The sequence below is a fragment of the Pieris brassicae genome, chromosome 6 (assembly GCF_905147105.1).
Source record: "Pieris brassicae chromosome 6, ilPieBrab1.1, whole genome shotgun sequence".
NCBI lineage: Eukaryota > Metazoa > Arthropoda > Insecta > Lepidoptera > Pieridae > Pieris > Pieris brassicae.
In genome coordinates this window covers 7,917,680-7,937,440 of record NC_059670.1, presented here as the reverse complement: position 1 = coordinate 7,937,440, position 19,761 = coordinate 7,917,680, and the positions used below count along the sequence as shown (strand labels likewise).

At 31.1% G+C, this 19,761-nt stretch overlaps 1 protein-coding gene and 4 non-coding genes across 5 annotated transcripts; 2 read left to right on the top strand and 3 right to left on the bottom strand.

The window, feature by feature from the left end:
- Positions 1 to 11,746: 11,746 nt before the first annotated feature.
- Positions 11,747 to 19,660, top strand: LOC123710616 (electron transfer flavoprotein beta subunit lysine methyltransferase-like). Its single transcript, XM_045662635.1, has 5 exons — positions 11,747 to 11,752; positions 12,648 to 12,835; positions 17,546 to 17,676; positions 17,958 to 18,142; positions 19,350 to 19,660. The coding sequence occupies exons 1-5, from the start codon at positions 11,747 to 11,749 to the stop codon at positions 19,494 to 19,496; spliced, it is 657 nt and encodes a 218-aa protein (XP_045518591.1). The 3' UTR covers positions 19,497 to 19,660.
- LOC123711508 lies at positions 16,088 to 16,206 on the bottom strand. The gene has a single exon (XR_006753969.1). It is a non-coding gene; the product is annotated as a 5S ribosomal RNA (ribosomal RNA).
- Positions 17,029 to 17,147, bottom strand: LOC123711503. Its single transcript, XR_006753964.1, has one exon. It is a non-coding gene; the product is annotated as a 5S ribosomal RNA (ribosomal RNA).
- On the bottom strand, positions 17,849 to 17,920 carry Trnaa-ugc. Its single transcript has one exon. It is a non-coding gene; the product is annotated as a tRNA-Ala (tRNA).
- LOC123711504 lies at positions 19,099 to 19,217 on the top strand. The gene has a single exon (XR_006753965.1). It is a non-coding gene; the product is annotated as a 5S ribosomal RNA (ribosomal RNA).
- Positions 19,661 to 19,761: the final 101 nt, after the last annotated feature.

Below are 19,761 nucleotides of genomic sequence, written 5' to 3'. Positions count from 1 at the left end.
AAAATTATAATAGGTTAATTTATTTTGTGTAAAAATGTTTATTTATATTTTTTTGACATTCAATTAACTTTTAAGTAGAAAATATCACAGCGGGAGACACGTACGCGTAATGTAGCTTAAAGCTAAATATGCTTTAGAAGCTGGACCGAACTATATAATTACAAATTTAACATAGACGAAAGATCTGAGAAGAAGAGAATGGAATGAACTTAATTGATATTTGGTATGTTAATTAATAATTCTTAATTCTCATTTAACAATTTAGACAATTATTACATAATAATAATAGCACAATTAAAATATAATAATCAATGCCTAAGGTTAATAGCATCAGTCATTCAGTAATTGTTTGTAAACAATAAGTCGTACTTTCCTAGGGTTTCAAGTCCATAGAATAATTTTGTGCTGGAAAATGTATTGCGACAGGAAAATTGGTAAAAAAACATTACGCTTCTTACCCAGGCCAAGGGTCCTATACAAAATCTTTTAACGCTCCAGTGGACCGCTGTGGTACGATTTTGTATTAAATGTAACTAATCACGTGAAAATCACTAGGTGTCGTTACAATCAAATTAAATTTATTGCATTGTATTTATATTGCAACAACGATAGTGTATTTACAAAGTTATTAGAGCTTTTGGTTTCGGTGCCTTAACCGTTTACTCTTATTAGCAAGATTGTTTTTTTATTACTTTCCATACTCATAGTAACTCATTACTTGCTGGAACATTTCTATAAACTTTAAATGTTGTAGGTAACTAAGAACAGATTTTTATTTTATTCAGAAAATGAATACTAATAAGAATTAAAAATCTAGCATTTTTATGCTGACAGTTTTAACTTTTAGGGGCTTCCTAAATGTCATTACCAGATATACAAATCTTGATTACATTTCGTTTTAGATAATGTAATACACAAATATATCTACGTTTCTAGCGTTGTTAAATATGTTTTTATTCCTTCAGAATATAAATCAGAGTATAAATTTAAATTAATTTTTACTTAAGTATTGGTAGAGAATTTATAGTTTATATGATAAGTATTGAAGTGTTATACAGGTTTTCATCGCGTGATTGAGTTGTGATAAATACCCTTTATCAATTTTTAGATACATAATAAAATTATGTTCACTGTAAGCACATGGCAAGTAAACACGTGTATAACTGTAAAAAAATTTTTTAACTTAAAGATAATTTAAGCTTAATATATTTAATATTGATAATTTTGCTTTCATAAATAACTGCAGTTTCACAGAAAGCTTGATATAACATTATAATTTTAAGTATCAAAAGGAAAATATTCCACCATACAATGTCCAATATGTATAATAATATTTGTGCTTTTAGGGACGCATTAACATCCGTATAAAACATTATCATTGAAGATTTTGCCAAGTGGTTTGAATTCAATCTGAAAGGGAATTTGGAATATATATGCGGTATATAGTTTAGATTTAAGTATAATGGCGAAATACCACAAATACTTTCGTTTGTTTTTTAAAGTAGTTAATATATAAAACTGGCATGAGCAACAAACATTTAGAAACGAGATGTATGAGAGATTTGTCCCTAATTTTAATTTGGTGATTTCCTCGAATAATTGCGGTTTATTATTGTTATTGCCGGTCTGTTAATTATAAACTTGATAATTGGTAAATCCATGTTTTGCTAAATTGTGGTTAACTTCGACTACAATTTAAACTTCCGTTAATAACGATAAGGACTTGTCAACAAAGATTAATTTCGGGAAAACCAAATGTTAAAGGAAGAATCTATTCCCTGAGCGATTCTTATTAAACATTTTTTAAATTTGACATAGTTAATTAGAGTGAATATCCTGTAGATAGTGAGCAATACTATCGAATGTATGGTTATTGTTATGTAAAGTTGGTTCATTAAGTCTTAAATTTAAGCTTCGTATCTTTCACTTAAAGTTGTAAATAATAAATGTATGCCGAATAGTTCATTCACGCGGCTATCGTGTCATTTCGTGTTGGAACTTGTTTTGACTTGCCGCGTGAATTATTGTACTAACATCAATATTTTTTAATATAATGAAAGGGAAATTGATATGAAAGAGGCATACTGTATAAAACAAAAATATTGTTATTTCTGAAATTTGCGTCTTATCTGGCAAATGAAAATCGGTTAATTAATCGTTCACAGTACATAGTCAAAAGTCTGTCATTTCAAGGGTCCTATTATGAATGTGAGTATGGACTGTTATAAATTGTCATTGTCGCCTAACCGATGAATATCGTTTGTGCACGTAACCAGTAGGAATTACGTTCTATTACTGTATAATACATCTACAACCATATATGCCTCCTTTTCATTGATAATTTTTATTTCATAGGAGTAGGTAGGCCTTCTGTCTACCACATGTCTTCGATATCTTCATTTAAGACATGCCAGTCCCCATGATTATTTGCCGTAAGCTAGTCATGTGCCTAGCCAAAAAGTCCATATGTGTACGGCTGGGGATATAATCTACGTCCGCAAGGATGAGAGAACCCTGAAGCAAATAGGCCAACATTATTTTTATCCCTATATAATTATCTTTATTTAATTGGGGGGATTATCTATGAATTATGCAGAAATCTGCCTAAGATTAAACGTTGTAGTGTCACAGAATTACTATTATTTATTTGTAAATATTTCCCATAGCTTGAATCTTAGTAAACTTTGCCATAGCTAGACTAGATCGATCGTTGGGTTGATGGACGTCCTCGACTGAGGGCCAAGGTAGCGTAAGGTTGCTGAGCCTTGACCTATGTGAGTGTGCAATGAAACAATTTGTGGTTTGATGAGCCAAGATTTATTTACTCATAAGAAATTTAAAAAATATAATAATAAAGATGTTATTATATTTTTTAAAGACGTAGTTATAGAACAAGATTTAAATTTTAAATCTTTCTATAAAAAACTGAAAGGATTTAGTAAAATGTAGGCTTTTCGTATAAGACCATCCATATACTAAGAAATATTTATAATTAATGAATAATAATAATATTAAAGTTTCTCATGTGCTAGTTTCTTTACCTTAAAAATCAGTGTAATTTTATATAAATAAATTGCATTACGCGTATATAACATTTTTAACTTTTCTTCATAATTATGAAATTCCTTATTCCATTACAGCAAGGTATAATGAATTGTCCAGAATAAACGCGTTTTATATCCCATACGAGAAACATTACATGTAACGGTATCCCTATTTTTATGAATAAAATGAATTCATCCCGAGTTTAAAATCCTTAAAGGTTCAATAATTCGTGGGACAAAGTTGAATAGCCCAAAGTGCAAAGACCGAACTCGAAGCAAGGACACCGACGAGAGCACTGGCCTATTTTTGTTAGCGGCACACTTGTTATTTAATAATGTCTATACAAATGCAATTTCGTATAACACTATCTGTTAGATAAGATTAAAAGTGACTAAACATTCTTTAAATAATTTAAGATATGAATTGGTAATGACAGAGTTACGAAATAGAATCAGAAAGGAATGACGGCGCGTTTTGTTTGATTGTGATTGGTCCATCCCTAGTCCAGTCCTACCTGCGGTATATTACGTTCCTATATTTGGCCAATCACAATCTTACGAAACGAACTCGTGTTGTATTTCGTGGATTAAGGTGTTTTCATCTTATTACATTTGATTTAAGGGTTTTGAATAACTAGAGAAGAGTGTTTTTTGGGTGTTCTTTCGAATTTCACATTGAGCTTTGAGGTCTTGGGGCATATTTACAGACTCGTCAATTTTTCAATTAAGTAACAAAACTAATGAATGTATTTCAGATTACCTCAGCTCTCCCATTAGTATTTTTTAATTACATTCTCATTATAAAATAATTTACGGTTGTTGTATACGGTTGATAGGTTTTATGTAAAGCAACATAAATTATTAATACACCTTACATCTTGTAGAAGGTACATGGCAAATACATTATTTGGTAATATTTTACTTCAAGTTTCGTGTAAACAAATGAAGCAGTAATTGCTTATCCTTATTCATAAAATATGTATATAAATACTATATATTATTTAATGTAATTATAGTAGTAGTAATTAAATTGTTTTGTTTCGCATGTAGGTTTGAGCATTATACAAACTCTTCTTAAACTTGACTTGGACATGTTTTTAGAGTTAAAGTTCTTAAAGTTTTCCTTGAAAAGCAAGTGGTATAAGTATTGGAAAATTATCCTGTCCGTCACTTGAGTCTGCAATTATATTATCTAATTCTGTGAACATTAAAGAATGTCACGTGTAATGCGAATGTCAGTCTGTAAGTCTTATCAATAGTTATCAGTAATCACTGTACGGTCACTTACGCGACAGACCTTATTTTATTTATAATTTAGATAAATCGGTATTTTATCAAAACTACAAGAAGGACCCTTACGCAATATTTCATCAAAGCAAATATTATGTCGAAATCAGCAAGCATATATTTTTTAAATCCATCTCTATATTTAAAATATCACGTCTATCTGATCAAGTTTTATTATTCTTTCATCGTTTACGGAGAGATCGGCCTTTAATGATGAATATTCCTAAAAAGTAGATTGTGTAAGTGCTGTTTGCGTGTGCGGCTCTCACTCCTGTACCAATTATTTTAATGTGAGAAATAACTAATATAGAATTTATTTAATTTGTTTTTTTAAAGTAACGTCTTAATAAGCTAGTATCACGATTAGGAATCTTTGAAGGAACTTACATTTCAAAACAAAACAATACAAAATATATTGAATTGGGATGGAATAACGTACGTTACGTAACGTAACGTATTAATTTTCGAAAATGATCAACACCAAAGTTCTATACTATTTCATGTTTTTTAATAAGGACATTTCTTAATGTTTCAAGAGAATGATTCATACTGATGTGCATAACTAAATTTGATATACTATATTTGCTAAATATATTCGGTTATTATCGGTTGTTGAGCATCCATTTATGGATACAGATTCATTATCTACTTATTGATAACGACTGAAATCATGACGAAACAAGATTTTTTTGCGATTAGCCTATCCTATAGTTTATATTCTATAAATAACATTAATGAAAATGTTACTGAAGAGTTCATTAACCCATAGCGTTGGGGTTATATTATTATTATTATTCTTTACAGAGTCAGAGTCGATTTATAAAACTATTAGAGATATTGCTATCTTAGTAAAGTATTATTATTCCTGATAGTAAGTACCTTATGAAATACATAGAAATTCCTTTATTTTAATAATAAGCCTTTAATTAATAAGCTGAGATTATTATGGGATAAATCACACATGCATAAAGGATATGGTGGATGTAGAAGGACTATATATAATTAATTATATAACATAATACTATGATTTATATAGTATTTATATTGCAGCATGATTAATACGTGGCACGTGCCGTGTTGGCAGTTTAGTCGTGTGCGCCTATGTCAGTATATCCACGTGAACGTTGTGTCTGGATAATCTGATGTAACGGATTGTAATGGACATTACATTATTAGGCGGAGTTATGGTTATTACAATTTACTTGAAATCAATGTTAGCAAAGATAGAATGAAGTAGTGTAATGAATATAAATTCTAAGAAATATCAACAAGTCACTGAGCAGTATCGAAAATGTTTTTGAACTTAAGAATTGTTTTTTCAAATAGAGAGCAACGCACTTTATAATATAGATATATGCGAATACGACTGAGATACATCTTTTATCTGGTATTATGTCTTTTATCTGATTTTTAAAACTGAGTTTCAATTAAAATTATAAATAGGAACAGCAATAACACTCATTAAATAATAATCTATATGATTGTTATCGACATGGCGTCACTCACAGAGAAATCTACCGCAATTTGCACAGTAAAAGATTATTTAATTAAGCTAATAGTTGAAATAAATATATTGACTTTAAAGTTTTTAAATTATCCCACAAGTTGTTTATAAATATTTTGTAACATAAATACATTTATTTATCCTAATGAAAATGATAACGAGATAATGAGATTTAACAATCAATCAATAATATATAGTTACATCATTATTTAGCTACTGAGCTAGGGTTTAGTGTTAACTTTTTGGTTTCAGTAACCAGATTAGGTTTTTACCGGTAGCAAAGCCATATTAGTTTTCCGATAAAAACCGCACGACTGAAATTCTCGGAATATTTTCTAATTGGGTTTTCTTTCGTGAGAATAATGAAACAGTTAAGAATTTTTTTTTTAAATAAGTGTATTTTCGCTAAACTTTACCTAAATTATTATGAGTTTTAAAAATTTACTATCTAATTCTTATTTAAATTTAAAAAATGATATGATCATAGATTAAATTATGGGTAGTATAACTTATCCTTGATATACAAAGGTTTGTATAACGTAAATATAAAAAGGTAAGGGTTATTATTCATTAAAATAATTCGGTCACAGAGTAAAGTTTTAACTAAAGCCTTTATATTCATGTTATCACAACATAAAAACAATTTGACAGAAAAAGACGAAAAATTATTTTAGTAGTAGTAATTGGACCACTAGGCTGATTTATTTTTAATGAGTCAGGCGATACATTTTTAAGAACCGATCTACATATCATCTTAAACATTTGAACCAGGATATTTAAATACCGTGGTTTAATATTAAAATTATAAGAGCATATTTCCTTGTTTGTTGTTAAATGTTGTTCTGTTTGTTGCGCTTTCTCAATGTATTATGGTTTAATAACACGTATATATCTCGCATTCGTTTTTGAAATAAAAATATAACGGGTGACGTTTGGCAAAAGTTAAAAGATTCTAAAAAGTCTTTGACCGCGTTTCGAATCCTGTTCTCATTTACTCTCCGTCTGAGTACTACAAGGTTGTAATATACGTCACGCGTGATTGTGTAGCCGGTTTTTACATAGGCTATCTCCTGTTCACACTTTCCCGCTGGCACCATGGAGTGAAAAATTGCAAAAAATCCACCTTTTAAAGGAATAACTTTTAGTTTTACATGATTCCATACGCATGGAATCGGTGTCATTTTTCATTATTTAAGTATTAGCATTTGCCTTTTATTCGCTTGGTACTTAACTTTTACAGAATACGCTAATACCATATTATGGAATTAAAACTACGTGTTTTTTTCATTAAACAAATGACAGTTGACACTAAAATGACCATGGCGGCATCCCTCTGAGAAAAAAAAATACACTCATCACTTAAATCGATAAAACCTCATAACTTTAAGTTTTTGGCTAGGTACTTCAAGGTTAATTTAGCGCTTTGGTTTTCCTGAAGGTAACAAAGCAGTCTCGTAATAACATCGAATGCAATGTAGTAGTTCGTTTTGTAATTCTGGTCAGGTTTTCCCCGAGGTTTTTACCCTTATGTTGTAGCACAGATATAATCATATCCTGTATTTATTATTTTAAGCATTATTTCTACAATTCTATGCATTATACATATATTACAATTATTATAATTATATTTATAGGTTGTTAGGTTTTGTTGAGGAAGAAAACTTCAGTTTCTAAGCCGCATTGAGTGACGAACAAAATGTTAATCTGCTGACTGCTTCCTACGTAACTTTGAATGTGCGTACGTATGGGGTATCAGGTTTCAAGGGTACAAGACGTGTTTGCTGCATTCTTGAACTGAAGTTTCTCTTTAATGAAACGTGCGTTATACCACGTGTGTGTCAAGTAAGAGAAACCAAGCCACGAACCTCACCAAACACTCCCAACAGACGCATTTATGAATTTTCAAAAATAGAACGAAATCCAAACCTCATCTATTAATAAGGTTCTTTGCGGTTAAAAATTTAAGGACATCATACTATAGATTTATTACACCACGATGTTGAAATGAATCATTTTCTCTTAATTATTGTTACTTGCGGTGTGTCGTAAAACTTTTGATGAGTCAAAAGAGTTTTAGAATGTACTAATAATAAATATATGTGCGTATTTTATTTAGACAAATAAATATAGCCTTGAAATATACATACAGTAAAACGAAGTGTGTAATTGAAAGTAGGAATTATCTAGTTCACGTTACATGTAGTTTCCTAGTTCATGTAGGAAATCAAAAGAATATTTATTAGCATACTAGCTTTGCCTGAGACTTCAGAAACTTTAATTAATTATACACGGCGTTATTTAAAAAAAATGTCTTAGGTATGCACTATTTAGTGTAAGTTATTATGTTAGTTATATATGTGTCGCTTTCGTTTTCATATGATATATATTTTTTTATTGAAACATGTAAAAAGGATTTACTCTCTTGGAATAAGTGAATACAATCAATAATGATAGCACATGCGACTTCTTCAATACAAAAGTCCCGTCGGAATTGGCTGCTTTGATTGGGAACAGCTTATGTCATTTCCACACGTGTAAATCTTATTTCTTACATATTTCATAAGTGTTTAATTGTCCTCGTTTTAAAATGCGTAGTGTGAGAGCATAAATAAAAAATAACGATAATATTTGTTTTGACCCAAAAATTGTATTATCAATTTACAGTAATCAATTTGTTGTTGAGGGGTTTTCCTATAATTTAAATTGTGTTATCACGAAAATTGATAGCTAAATTAGTAATGCCAGTTAATTATATAACAATACTCGCTTATGTCCGCATGTTTTTGCATAATACATACAGCAATCGGGAAAGAAATTTCATCAAAAGTGAGCAGGCACTAAAGTCCAGGGACGTGGTAGTTATGGAAACTAATATAACACAAATTTCCTACACGTCATTTGATAAGTTGACAAAAATTATATACTCTTAATTTCTGAAATGTTAAGCCATAACGGCTTTCTTTCCAAAGAATAGATATATATATATATTTGAGAATATATGTACTTTCATAAGTCTATTAAAATCGACTGCGCGCTTCTGTAGTTAAATTGGAACTCATATTTGTTCTTTTATTCTTAATTTTGAATCGGTCAATTATAACGGTACCAACGTAATTGTCGTTTGTGACGTTAAACGTCTTGTAAACATTTACGAGAAATACTGCTTAACGTGGCCATTATTATACATCAATACATACTAATATAATTATCACGAAGTTGCTATAGTGATCATGGGTGTGAATAGTAGCCATAATTTGTTGATCTATTCTTTAGTTGACGAGAAACGATATGACAAGAAATTTGGAGCTAGGTTTGCGTAATGAAATACGTTTTGGTGATTATATTTTTCAATCAACTGAAGGACTACATTTAAAATTTGTAACATACAGTTACATTTGAGTTACAGTTGAGCAGTGTTGGCCTAGTGGCTTCAGCGTGCTCCTCTCATCCCTGAGGTCGTAGGTTCGATCCCCGGCTGTGCACCAATGGATTTTCTTTTTACATTAGCTCATTTAACATTAGCTCGTACGGTGAAGGAAAACATCGTGAGGAAACCGGCTTGCTTTAGACCCAAAAAGTCGACGGCGTGCGTCAGGCACAGAAGGCTGATCACCTACTTGCCTATTAGTTTAACAAGTGACCATGAAACAGATACAGAAATCTGAGGCTAAGACCTAAAAAGGTTGTAGCGCCATTTATTTATTTTTTACATACAGTTACATCATACACTGCTGATGTTCTCTGCGTCTTTTAGATCTACACAAGTTTTAGTTTTTCTGACGCAACATGATAAGGACGTACAGTTCTATTTAGAACAAAAATTGTATTATAATTAATATTATATTCTGCTATTCTTATTATAATAAATATGTAATGTATGTAATAAATATGTATGTAATGTGAGAATTTTACGTTTTGGTATAAGTTACAAGGTACGGTATTAAATTTTGATGCCCTGTCAAAAGTGATCTATTAAATTTGCCCTATAATGAAAAACCTGTGGCTTTTCGGTGGTTATCTAACTCGGATTCTGACTCCGAGTCTGATACCAGAGTGTCCTATATATTCGCGTGTCCTTTGGTAGATGCTTTTTCATTTGGTTACCTTCTTAAGAAGATGTATGGTACAAAACTAACTGCGCAAAATACAAAAGAAATCCTAAGGCTTATCGGCAACGTCACTGTTATAACCTCGGTTGATTGGTCTGTAAATAGGCGTGTGCGCCACGTAGAGATAAAAATAGATGTCTGTGACGATGTGGAAATTTTGTAATTTTTTTTATTACGGACGTCACTTCAGAAGTAAGTCACTTTTGACTTGATTTATTCATTTATTTCTGTAAGCCGAGACAGCAAGGGCGGATCTATAATTCGCATCAGGGCTTACACAAAGTTTATTTTTTTATAAATCAGACCGTATACATAAGTGTTTTATAATGTAGATGTAAATTGACGTTCTAGCTGCGAATTCGCCTTAAAATTATTTTTTACTTACCTTTTAAGTAGCTACATACCAACGTATGGAACATTATGCTACCCTATAGAGACTGTTATTCCCATGTTACTCCTTTGTGTTTCGCTTAGCAAAATATTTTGAGAGTCATTTATATTTATTTATTAAATATCCTATATAGAAATGAGGTATTGTAAGAATATCTATTAAACATTTGTGATGAAGCGAGACCCTTGGAGATCGGTTTTTCGGTATAAACACAAGATATAAGATAGAATATGTTATATTAATACCTATTAAGTAAGTGATTTAAAGGTTTGCCTTATTAATCTACGGGTTAGCAAGGTTTAGAGTCGAGACTTATGACAGAGGCGCTGAGTATGACTAAACTACAACGGCGCATGCAAGGCACAGAAGGCCCATTAGAAAAATCGCCTATCAGTTAGCTCTAAGTATGACTGGGCATGTCAGAAACGTATTGGATTTGACATACGGAAGTCATATGGCTGTCCCAACTCTGAACCTTACCCTAAATGAATCAGACCCAAAAAGATGACTCGGGATCTGCCCCTTATCCGTTTTTAACTACGGGAATATCACCACCCTCTTATCGCAATAATCGTTTTGGGTTTATTTACTGAGATAAAAAGGTTTTTCCTGCGCCAACGCAATTATATTGTAATGGATTGATAAGGAGGAGATGTCAGCAACTGGTACAGGGGCGTTCGCACACGTGCATTTGTTATTTTGATAATAAATATAACTTTATTACGACCTTTTAAATTGTCTTTTTTAAGTTCGGGTCAGAAAATGGGCTACGAAGAACTACCATTTGATACCTACTTTTTTACATTTAGTTCGAATCAGTGGAACATATACAATAGACTCCAGAAAAAAATTCAAGTTCTCAAGACATACAAAATAGAAGATTCTACTCGTAATTACAAGTAGAATTTTGAAATCGCAATTTTGCAGTTGCGTCTACGTCAGCCAATTTACGCAAGCAAATTCTCGAATACGTATCTATTAAACATTAACACTATTATTAACTTAGATAAACACTATTATTAATCTAGATAGTACCTATTGTAATAATAAATAAATTATAAAATTAAAACAAATTTAAAAACTTTAGTCCCTGTGGCAGTGCGTGCTACCTTTATTGCTGGCAGCATTTCCTTTCTGTATAGCGATACTTATTCGTTGAGCGAGGAAAGCTATAAGGCGCCAACTTAAATCATTAATATGAGCCTATGCACTTGAACTCCACGGCCCAAAAGTCTGTACTCAACAGCATAACATTGACAGAAGCATAAGAGTGGTGTATGATGTGGCTACACTCTTTTGGCAATGGAGGCCGTAGTGTCCAAGGATACTTACTTCAATTTCTGAATCATATCTACTTGCGTAATTTTATATTATATTTAAATGTACAACAAATGCTTATCTCCTATCCGTAATGGCTGTTACTTCTATACACATAACGATAAATTTTGTGTAATATAATTTATTAAAAACTAAAGGAAAATGTTATTGAAGAATTATACTAGCCTATGGTTACGTGAAACTGCTTTAAAGTGTACTTTAAAGCAGTTAGTTTTTAATTTAAATCTGTTTCGTTTGATATCAGTTCATTTTATTGGTTGTTAACGATAATTGACGTCATACTTACATATTAAACATACGTTTTCCTCAAGCGTTTTACGTTTCATGCAAATTGTCTGCCAGTATTCTTTCCTTGATTTTTTAAAATTTATGTTTATGGTTATTTAATAGAAGTAACCAGGATTGTGATTGTGTGACTCATAGACCGGTACGATGTTCAATTTGACCAATCACAATCAAGTGAAACTAGGTCACAATCTTTATTAATTCTTTAGTAAAATCACTGGGCCGGTATAAATATTTTTTTAGACTTAAGGTTTCTGTAGTCTAATTGGAAGTGGTGGCTTACTTCACCATACTATAATATGCAAAATCTTTAGCCGATATATATAATTCCATACTTGTACGTCTTAAAAATAAACTACTATAAGAAATAGTGTAAGTGATAAAGGAAAATTTATAAATTATCTTTATTTAACGTGTTGACAGTCTTTATATTTAATTTTCCTTTAGGCACATCATTATTACACAATTGACTAAATAGAAACGGCAAAGATATTTTTTTATAGATTTACATATATTGTGATTACTAAATCAATTTCAGTAAATACTATTTTGCATAAATATTATGAAAGACAACCCAACCTAATCCATAAAAACCCCGTAGCTCTACAAACTTGGCGTCAGATTTCTGTATCCGTTTCTTCACTTTTACCTGCTCAGAATCTTAATTATTATGATTCACCATTTTTCAGATTCTACTTAAAGAGTTCACATCCCTCTTCCTTAAGCACACAAAACCTACTCGAAGTCATCTTACACCAGAGCTTGTGCTACGGTTGGTTACTGCAGATTGTTCTCTTTGGTCAGCACCAGCTGATCAATCACCATTTAAAGATCCCTTCTGGGGCTTTTACTGGCCTGGAGGGCAGGCGATTGCAAGGTATTTATAGTTTAAGGAAGAATAAATATAAACTAACTATATTCTGGGAACCGGTCATTTTGTCACATGCGTGTCTCTTTCTCACCTATAAATGTTACCTTAACCTCTGGGAACAATTTGTTTGAAGTGATTTCTTTATATAGTAATTATACAACTTTCCAGTTTTACTTTCATATTATTCTTATTATCATACATCATTATTTCATAATGTTTAGTCCGCAATCATAAGTAAAAACCTAGAATTTATATTGACTGTAATGTCTTATAACCTATTCGTATTTACATGTGATGTGAATATTAATATTTAGTCTACGCAAGTTTATAAGGAAAACATTAGGAATCTGTAATATAAAGTCAAATGTGCCAATGTGGTATTCCCGGCTTAAAAGAAAAAAATTTTTTTTTAGAGCAATTACAAATTTCAATCCAATTTTTTGTTTAAACACATTATTTTTTTCGATATTTTTATAGAAGTCTTTTAATCATCAACATGTCATTTGTCTCTCAATTATCACGTTACATTCCATTTTATTGGATTATTTTAGACCATGGATAAGCACAATAATTTTGACAATCGTATTTTCTAGGGCTTTTCTATCTGAAATTCCCTAGCGGCCACTTGTCCAAAAATGTTATCTTAATTCGATCAAGTCAAAAACTCATCTAAAATAAATAATATCAAACACAAAAAACTTAAACCCATTTACGACAAATTTGTAGATGCATTTTAATTCTAATAAAATATATATGTATATATATATTTTATTAAATTATTGCCATAATATATTTAAATATATTATGGCAATAATTTTACTTTATGCCAGTTTCAAGTATAGGGTTGGGCAACTACAATAAAATGTATTTGTAGAAGTAACCTTAAGATATTGGAGTGCGAGTGAGACAAGTAGGACGAGAAAGGATCTCTGAAGTTAAAAAGAGATAGAGGATTATGAATCATCCTGAAGAATTTTAGTATGAGTCACGCGTGTGAAATTATTCAAATTCAAAGGACTCTTATCGGAAAGATTTACCAGAGCACTACATACATTATAGTTGCTTATTATATATAACACATATATGTTTAGTATCTTGAATAATTCTTAACATAAATAATTGACCAAATTAATATAAAGATATATGAACATAGGTTATGATTAACGAAACAAAAAAAAACGACTTATCTGCTTCCACTTATCGAACTCAAATTATTATAGTAATTATGAGTTTTAAATTGATAATTTATAATATTTTGTAATTGATTTTACGATGTATTAGTAACAGTTTGTTTGTTTTTTTTCTTTTTTCTTATGATTGGCCTTGTTGGTGCGGTCATAAATAAATAAATAACTAAGTAACTGCTTGTTACTTAGTTATTTATTTATTTAACATATATAATACTACTCGCAATTTTATTGGTTCCTGTTTTAACCAGGAAATAGTGCTTAAACTATAATTTGTTTTATATAAAATAGAAGGCAAATCTGAAGTTATTGCCACTAGAACTCACCCAGGAACATTCACACGCCAAAAGCCTCGCGTGTTCGTTGCCAGCCTTACGCTGTTTACTCATTTAGGCAACAAGTCATTTCTGAGTTTTTAACAAATAATTAGAAGATTTTATAAGTAAGGCTTCTAATTTAAATTGATTATTGATTTTATAAATTATTTATGTATATTAAACAAAGTTCATATAGTATGGACAGTTGCACACGCTGAAAGCCATATGGAACGTCGAAAGTAATTGGTCAGAATTTTTACGATAGTGAATGACTATCATAATAGAGATTGCTAAAATATGAAATAAATTCGGTCCTATTATTGTCAGCGTGACAAAGCATTAAACTATTTATCGTTATTTGATTTTAATTTAGTAATCAGTGATAATATGATGATTATCTATAATAGATAAATGTATATTCGTTTAGTTCGTATGTCGTTTCGACTTTGATTGAATTCTGTGGTTAAAAACTCCCCGATAGCGTATGTACGAATATTGAGAGAAGTATTGAAATTTCATATAAAAACGTTATTGCTATGTTACAGCCATGTAATGCAGCCAAGGGGAAGGAGATTTAATGGCAAGATTCCTTTATACTGTGAGAGATTAGACAACAATTATGACATGATAATTATTCATTGTCCGGTTTTTCTATAATTAATCAATCTATATAGTATATATATATTTCTTTGCACATAAAAATTTACTATTGTGAATTAAATATGTAGCAGTGTTGCTGCGTGAGATAGTATTCTATCAGAAAGTGACAATTAACACAAACTGTTGCTGGTTTCAATAATGAGTGGGAGAACCGTGAAAAGCATTATTTGATCTAGGCAAAACGGTTTCCATCAGAAATAGGCAGCCATGTTGTAATTTTTAAATAACTAAAACAGCACGAAACTATTTTATGTATAAAACGATGTGTAGAACCAACGTCTTCAGTATAAGCTTTTAATCACCACCCACTTAGAAAAGGCAGCATTTTCAGAAGGGGGTGGTCCACCCCCTGATGAGTCACGAAGGCTTTCGCTGTGAAATAAGGCCTCCAGAATATTTCATGGAAACAAACCCTCTTACTTTGTTTCCGGGAAAGTTGTATGACTCACCGCTAGTAAAAAATTATCATTTTTTATATTGGTATTATAGGATCTTATATGGTTTAAACTAAAGTTTCTGAAGTTTCACTTTACACAGGTATGGTAATTAACGTAACTCTATGTCATTTAAGACTCTTATTTTTTCATTTTATTTATTCTATCATACATTACATATTTTAAAATGAGTAAATTAAATACTTATGTAAATATATATGTTAAAAAAAGGATAGACACGTGTGAAATTTACGTGAGAACTTAAGAAGCAGCGCTAACCTGAATCATTTAACTTCTTCACAATCGAGTAGCCCGCAATATCCAACCGAGGGAACCCAATAACTACTCCAGAGGGGACTCTTTGTATCGAAAAAGTCACATAATTCCGCCAAGAATACCCAAATATACAATGTAAATACATAAATAGTAAAGGAATATGACAAAGCAAAAGAAACCAATAATAATTGTAAACAACAATGCAAGGTTGCTTGACAGGTTGTTTAACAACGGTTGTATTATTAAACTCATATTTTCAATTACTAAAATTATCTTTGTCACATTTGTATTTTATTTTATATATATATAAAATATATAAATAGAATTATCGATAATTATGTAAGTACTTTCATAACAACAGTGATGTATCGAAAGAAAATAAAAAGCCAACATCACGTGGTGTTCCCAGGCGGTCACCCATCCAAGTACTGACCACGCCCGACGTTGCTTAACTTCGGTGATCGGACGAGAACCGGTGTATTCAACGTGGTATGGACGTTGGCGAAAGCTCTGTTAAAATATTTGTTTATATTCTGTATAATCTTATTTTATCTATCAATTTATTTAAATTCTGAAAATATTAAGGATGTCGTTTACATTATTTCAACAGTCGTAATATCTACAAAGATGTTCTCGTAAAACTATTGTAATAAGAAAAATTGTTACTATGAAAAACTGATTAAACTCACACAGACACCACACATGTACACTGTAAACATCTTAGAAATCATACTCTTCTATGTAGACATCTCGGCTAGGCAAACGCGTTATACTTCGGAAAAACTTCGAGGACAAAAAAGGCATTACTGAAGTAACCGAACCAATACAGAAAACCTTGTGAAACGTTTTTGCTCCTAAACCTTTTTACTTAAAACTTTGAGGCACGCGACCCATCATGCTGCACGTGTAAAAAACGTTCAATTTGTACCGTGCGAAAATACAAATCCAACAAAGCGTGATTCGTTGAGTAGGTATAAATTTGTGTAAGCAATTATTTTAAAGTTATTAGTAACTTTAGATAAATACAAGTTTTTTATTATGAAGAATTTAAAACATAATAATGTATTTTAAATATCTGATTTTAAAATATATTTTTGTTTTTTATAATAATATGCACATTTTAGATATATTATTAAATCATACAAAAAAGAGTTCTTCTAAACTCTGAAGTGACATAGGCCTGAAAAATCAAGACATTCATGAGGTTAATTTTGTAATATTTTGTTAAGGTTAAGTTTGTAATATTATATATATAGTATAAACTTCAGAGGCCTAAATAGTTTTAAAATGAGTTAACGATAAAAAATTATAAAGGAAATGCAAAAAGCCAACATCACGTGGTGTTCCCAGGCGGTCACCCATCCAAGTACTGACCACGCCCGACGTTGCTTAACTTCGGTGATCGGACGAGAACCGGTGTATTCAACGTGGTATGGACGTTGGCAACAACCGGTATAAAATATTTGGTGATTTTGTACATAATAACTATAATATTTTAATAAACAAAGGAACCGTACAAACAAACATCTATACAAATTAAAATAATATAAGATAGATAGAAACGTACGTTTGAACAAAGTATTCGTAACTTTACGTATTCTTAGTCCCAAACACCTCCACGCTTATGAGTTTTCCATAGAAAATATTGTTTTTACATACCTTTTAACTGTCAAATCTTTGAGTTTTTTCGTCCTAAATTCTAAAATACAGAACATAAAATAAATAAATTGAAATAAGCGCCATCTAATGCGTACGTTGTCCTTGACAACCGTCAAACTATTTGTAAAACTAGCCCCACATATTATGATGTATTTTTAGGACACAATATATTTTTTGTTACAGATATATCTTAGATAACGCAGATTCAGTAAATAACTGCAAAATATTAGATGTTGGTTGTGGTTGCGGTGCTGGCGCATTGGCAGCGGCAAAAGTCAATGCAAAACTTGTCGTAGCAAATGACATAGATTTTTGTAAGTGACCTTAATTTAATTGATGTCATGGTTATCCTACTAACAACACTGAAACAAATTAGATATCGTGTAACTAAAATAATTTTCATGTAATATCATAATTTATGTATATTGAAATCAATTTAAAATAAAAGTTAATTATGTAATTAAAAATAAATAAAATGACAAAAACTGGAGATGCCGGGGATCGAACCCGGGGCCTTTCACATGCAAAGCGAACGCTCTACCACTGAGCTACATCCCCTGATATACTTCATGCTTAAATTATCAATATGTTTCAGGTGCCTTATATGCTACTAAATTAAATGCGGATTTAAACGACCTTCAAGTAGAAACAAGCTGTGTCAACCTTATTGGGGATGATTGTAATGAATTTGACGCGATTTTCATTGGAGATATGTTTTATGATGAGGACTTTGCAAATCTCTTATTTGATTGGTTAATCAAATTGTCGAAGAAAAAAATGGTAAGCACACTAAAATATACAATTTATGAAAAATTCTGTACGTTTCCTGGGTTATCGGAGTGCTTTAAATAATAGAAGTTTTTAGTTTTACTCTATATTAACCACTCGCGTTCGCTAGCGAAATAATGAAATGTTAATAACTATGTAACGAAAAAATGCAATCTAACGGTAGAAGTGAGTGCCTACTGCCTACGTCTGGCTATACACTCGGGGCGTAACTCACATGATTTAGGAAATCGCCACGCGTATGAAAGCCTAAGTGAGCCAAAATGTACAGCCTAGGCAACATGCAGGAACAAATTCTGTATTATATTTATTCCCAATGTATTTAGGTAAATTAAAGTTGAAGCGTTTTAATTAATACATTTTTACACAAAATGATCGATTTCACATGGCATTTAGCAAAATAGCGCGCATGTCATATTAAAAAATGAAAATTTCGTTTTGAAGTACATTGCTTAGCCTAAGCTTATCATTAAATAATTTTGACACGTGCAACGTGATTCACAAGGTCACGTGAGGTCGCGTGTCAAAAGTTTGCAAATAAAAGCAAAGTCTAACAACGTGCTTAACGAAAGTTTTTTCCTCTTAACCATGCCGTTTATTTACACAGATTAGAAGTTGTTGTAAGCAAAGCTGGTTTATACGTTAAACCTAATTATAATGATGACCCAGATTCGTCCAAAACTATACGGTTTAAATGGTTTTGTACGTAGATAATATTAATATAATTTTGTATAGGTACTTTATTAAATTAAATTTATGGAAAGACACTTAGAATATATTTTATTTTGTCCATACGCAGCGCAGACCTGAGCCCATACAGTGATTTCCAATAGCAATAATGAGCTTTTGTACATGCGATCAGGTTTGGACGAACGGTATATTGTGTTAAAAGCTTGTATGAAAATGTCAGAACATCGCACAACGTAATAAATTATTCAGACATACCTATCGCCAACGTCCATACCACGTTGAATACACCGGTTCTCGTCCGATCACCGAACTTAAGCAACGTCGGGCGTGGTCAGTACTTGGATGGGTGACCGCCTGGGAACACCACGTGATGTTGGCTTTTTGCATTTTTTTTTTCTAACTTTATTTATTATTATTTTATGGCACAATATAAAATACAAAACAGAAAACATTACAAAATGCGACGGTCTGTCTTACAAACGAAGCATTAATCAACTGCAAATTATTTCAGGTACTTATCGGAGACCCTGGGCGACATGGATTGACAGATCGGAGGAGAAAGCAAATGCATTTACTAGCTCAATACGAAATGCCCAAAATTTCATGTAAAGAAAACAACGGGTTTACACACACAACAGTATGGACATTAAATACATAGAATCATACTTAGCATTAACAATTTGCGATAAAAGGAAAAAAAATATTTTAAGTGCTTTCAAGGCCAGAGGGTCACCGTAAATGAATTTAATAAAACAATATATTTGTACAGAAAACTATATTTACTTAAGGCGTTTTAACTATATTTACGATCGTTTTTAAACTAAAATAGACAAAAACTTATTTTTGTACTAATAATGGTGTTTACACTTAATTTTAAGAACATTAAATCTATATTCTGTTTTAAGTTATTTACATCAATAATA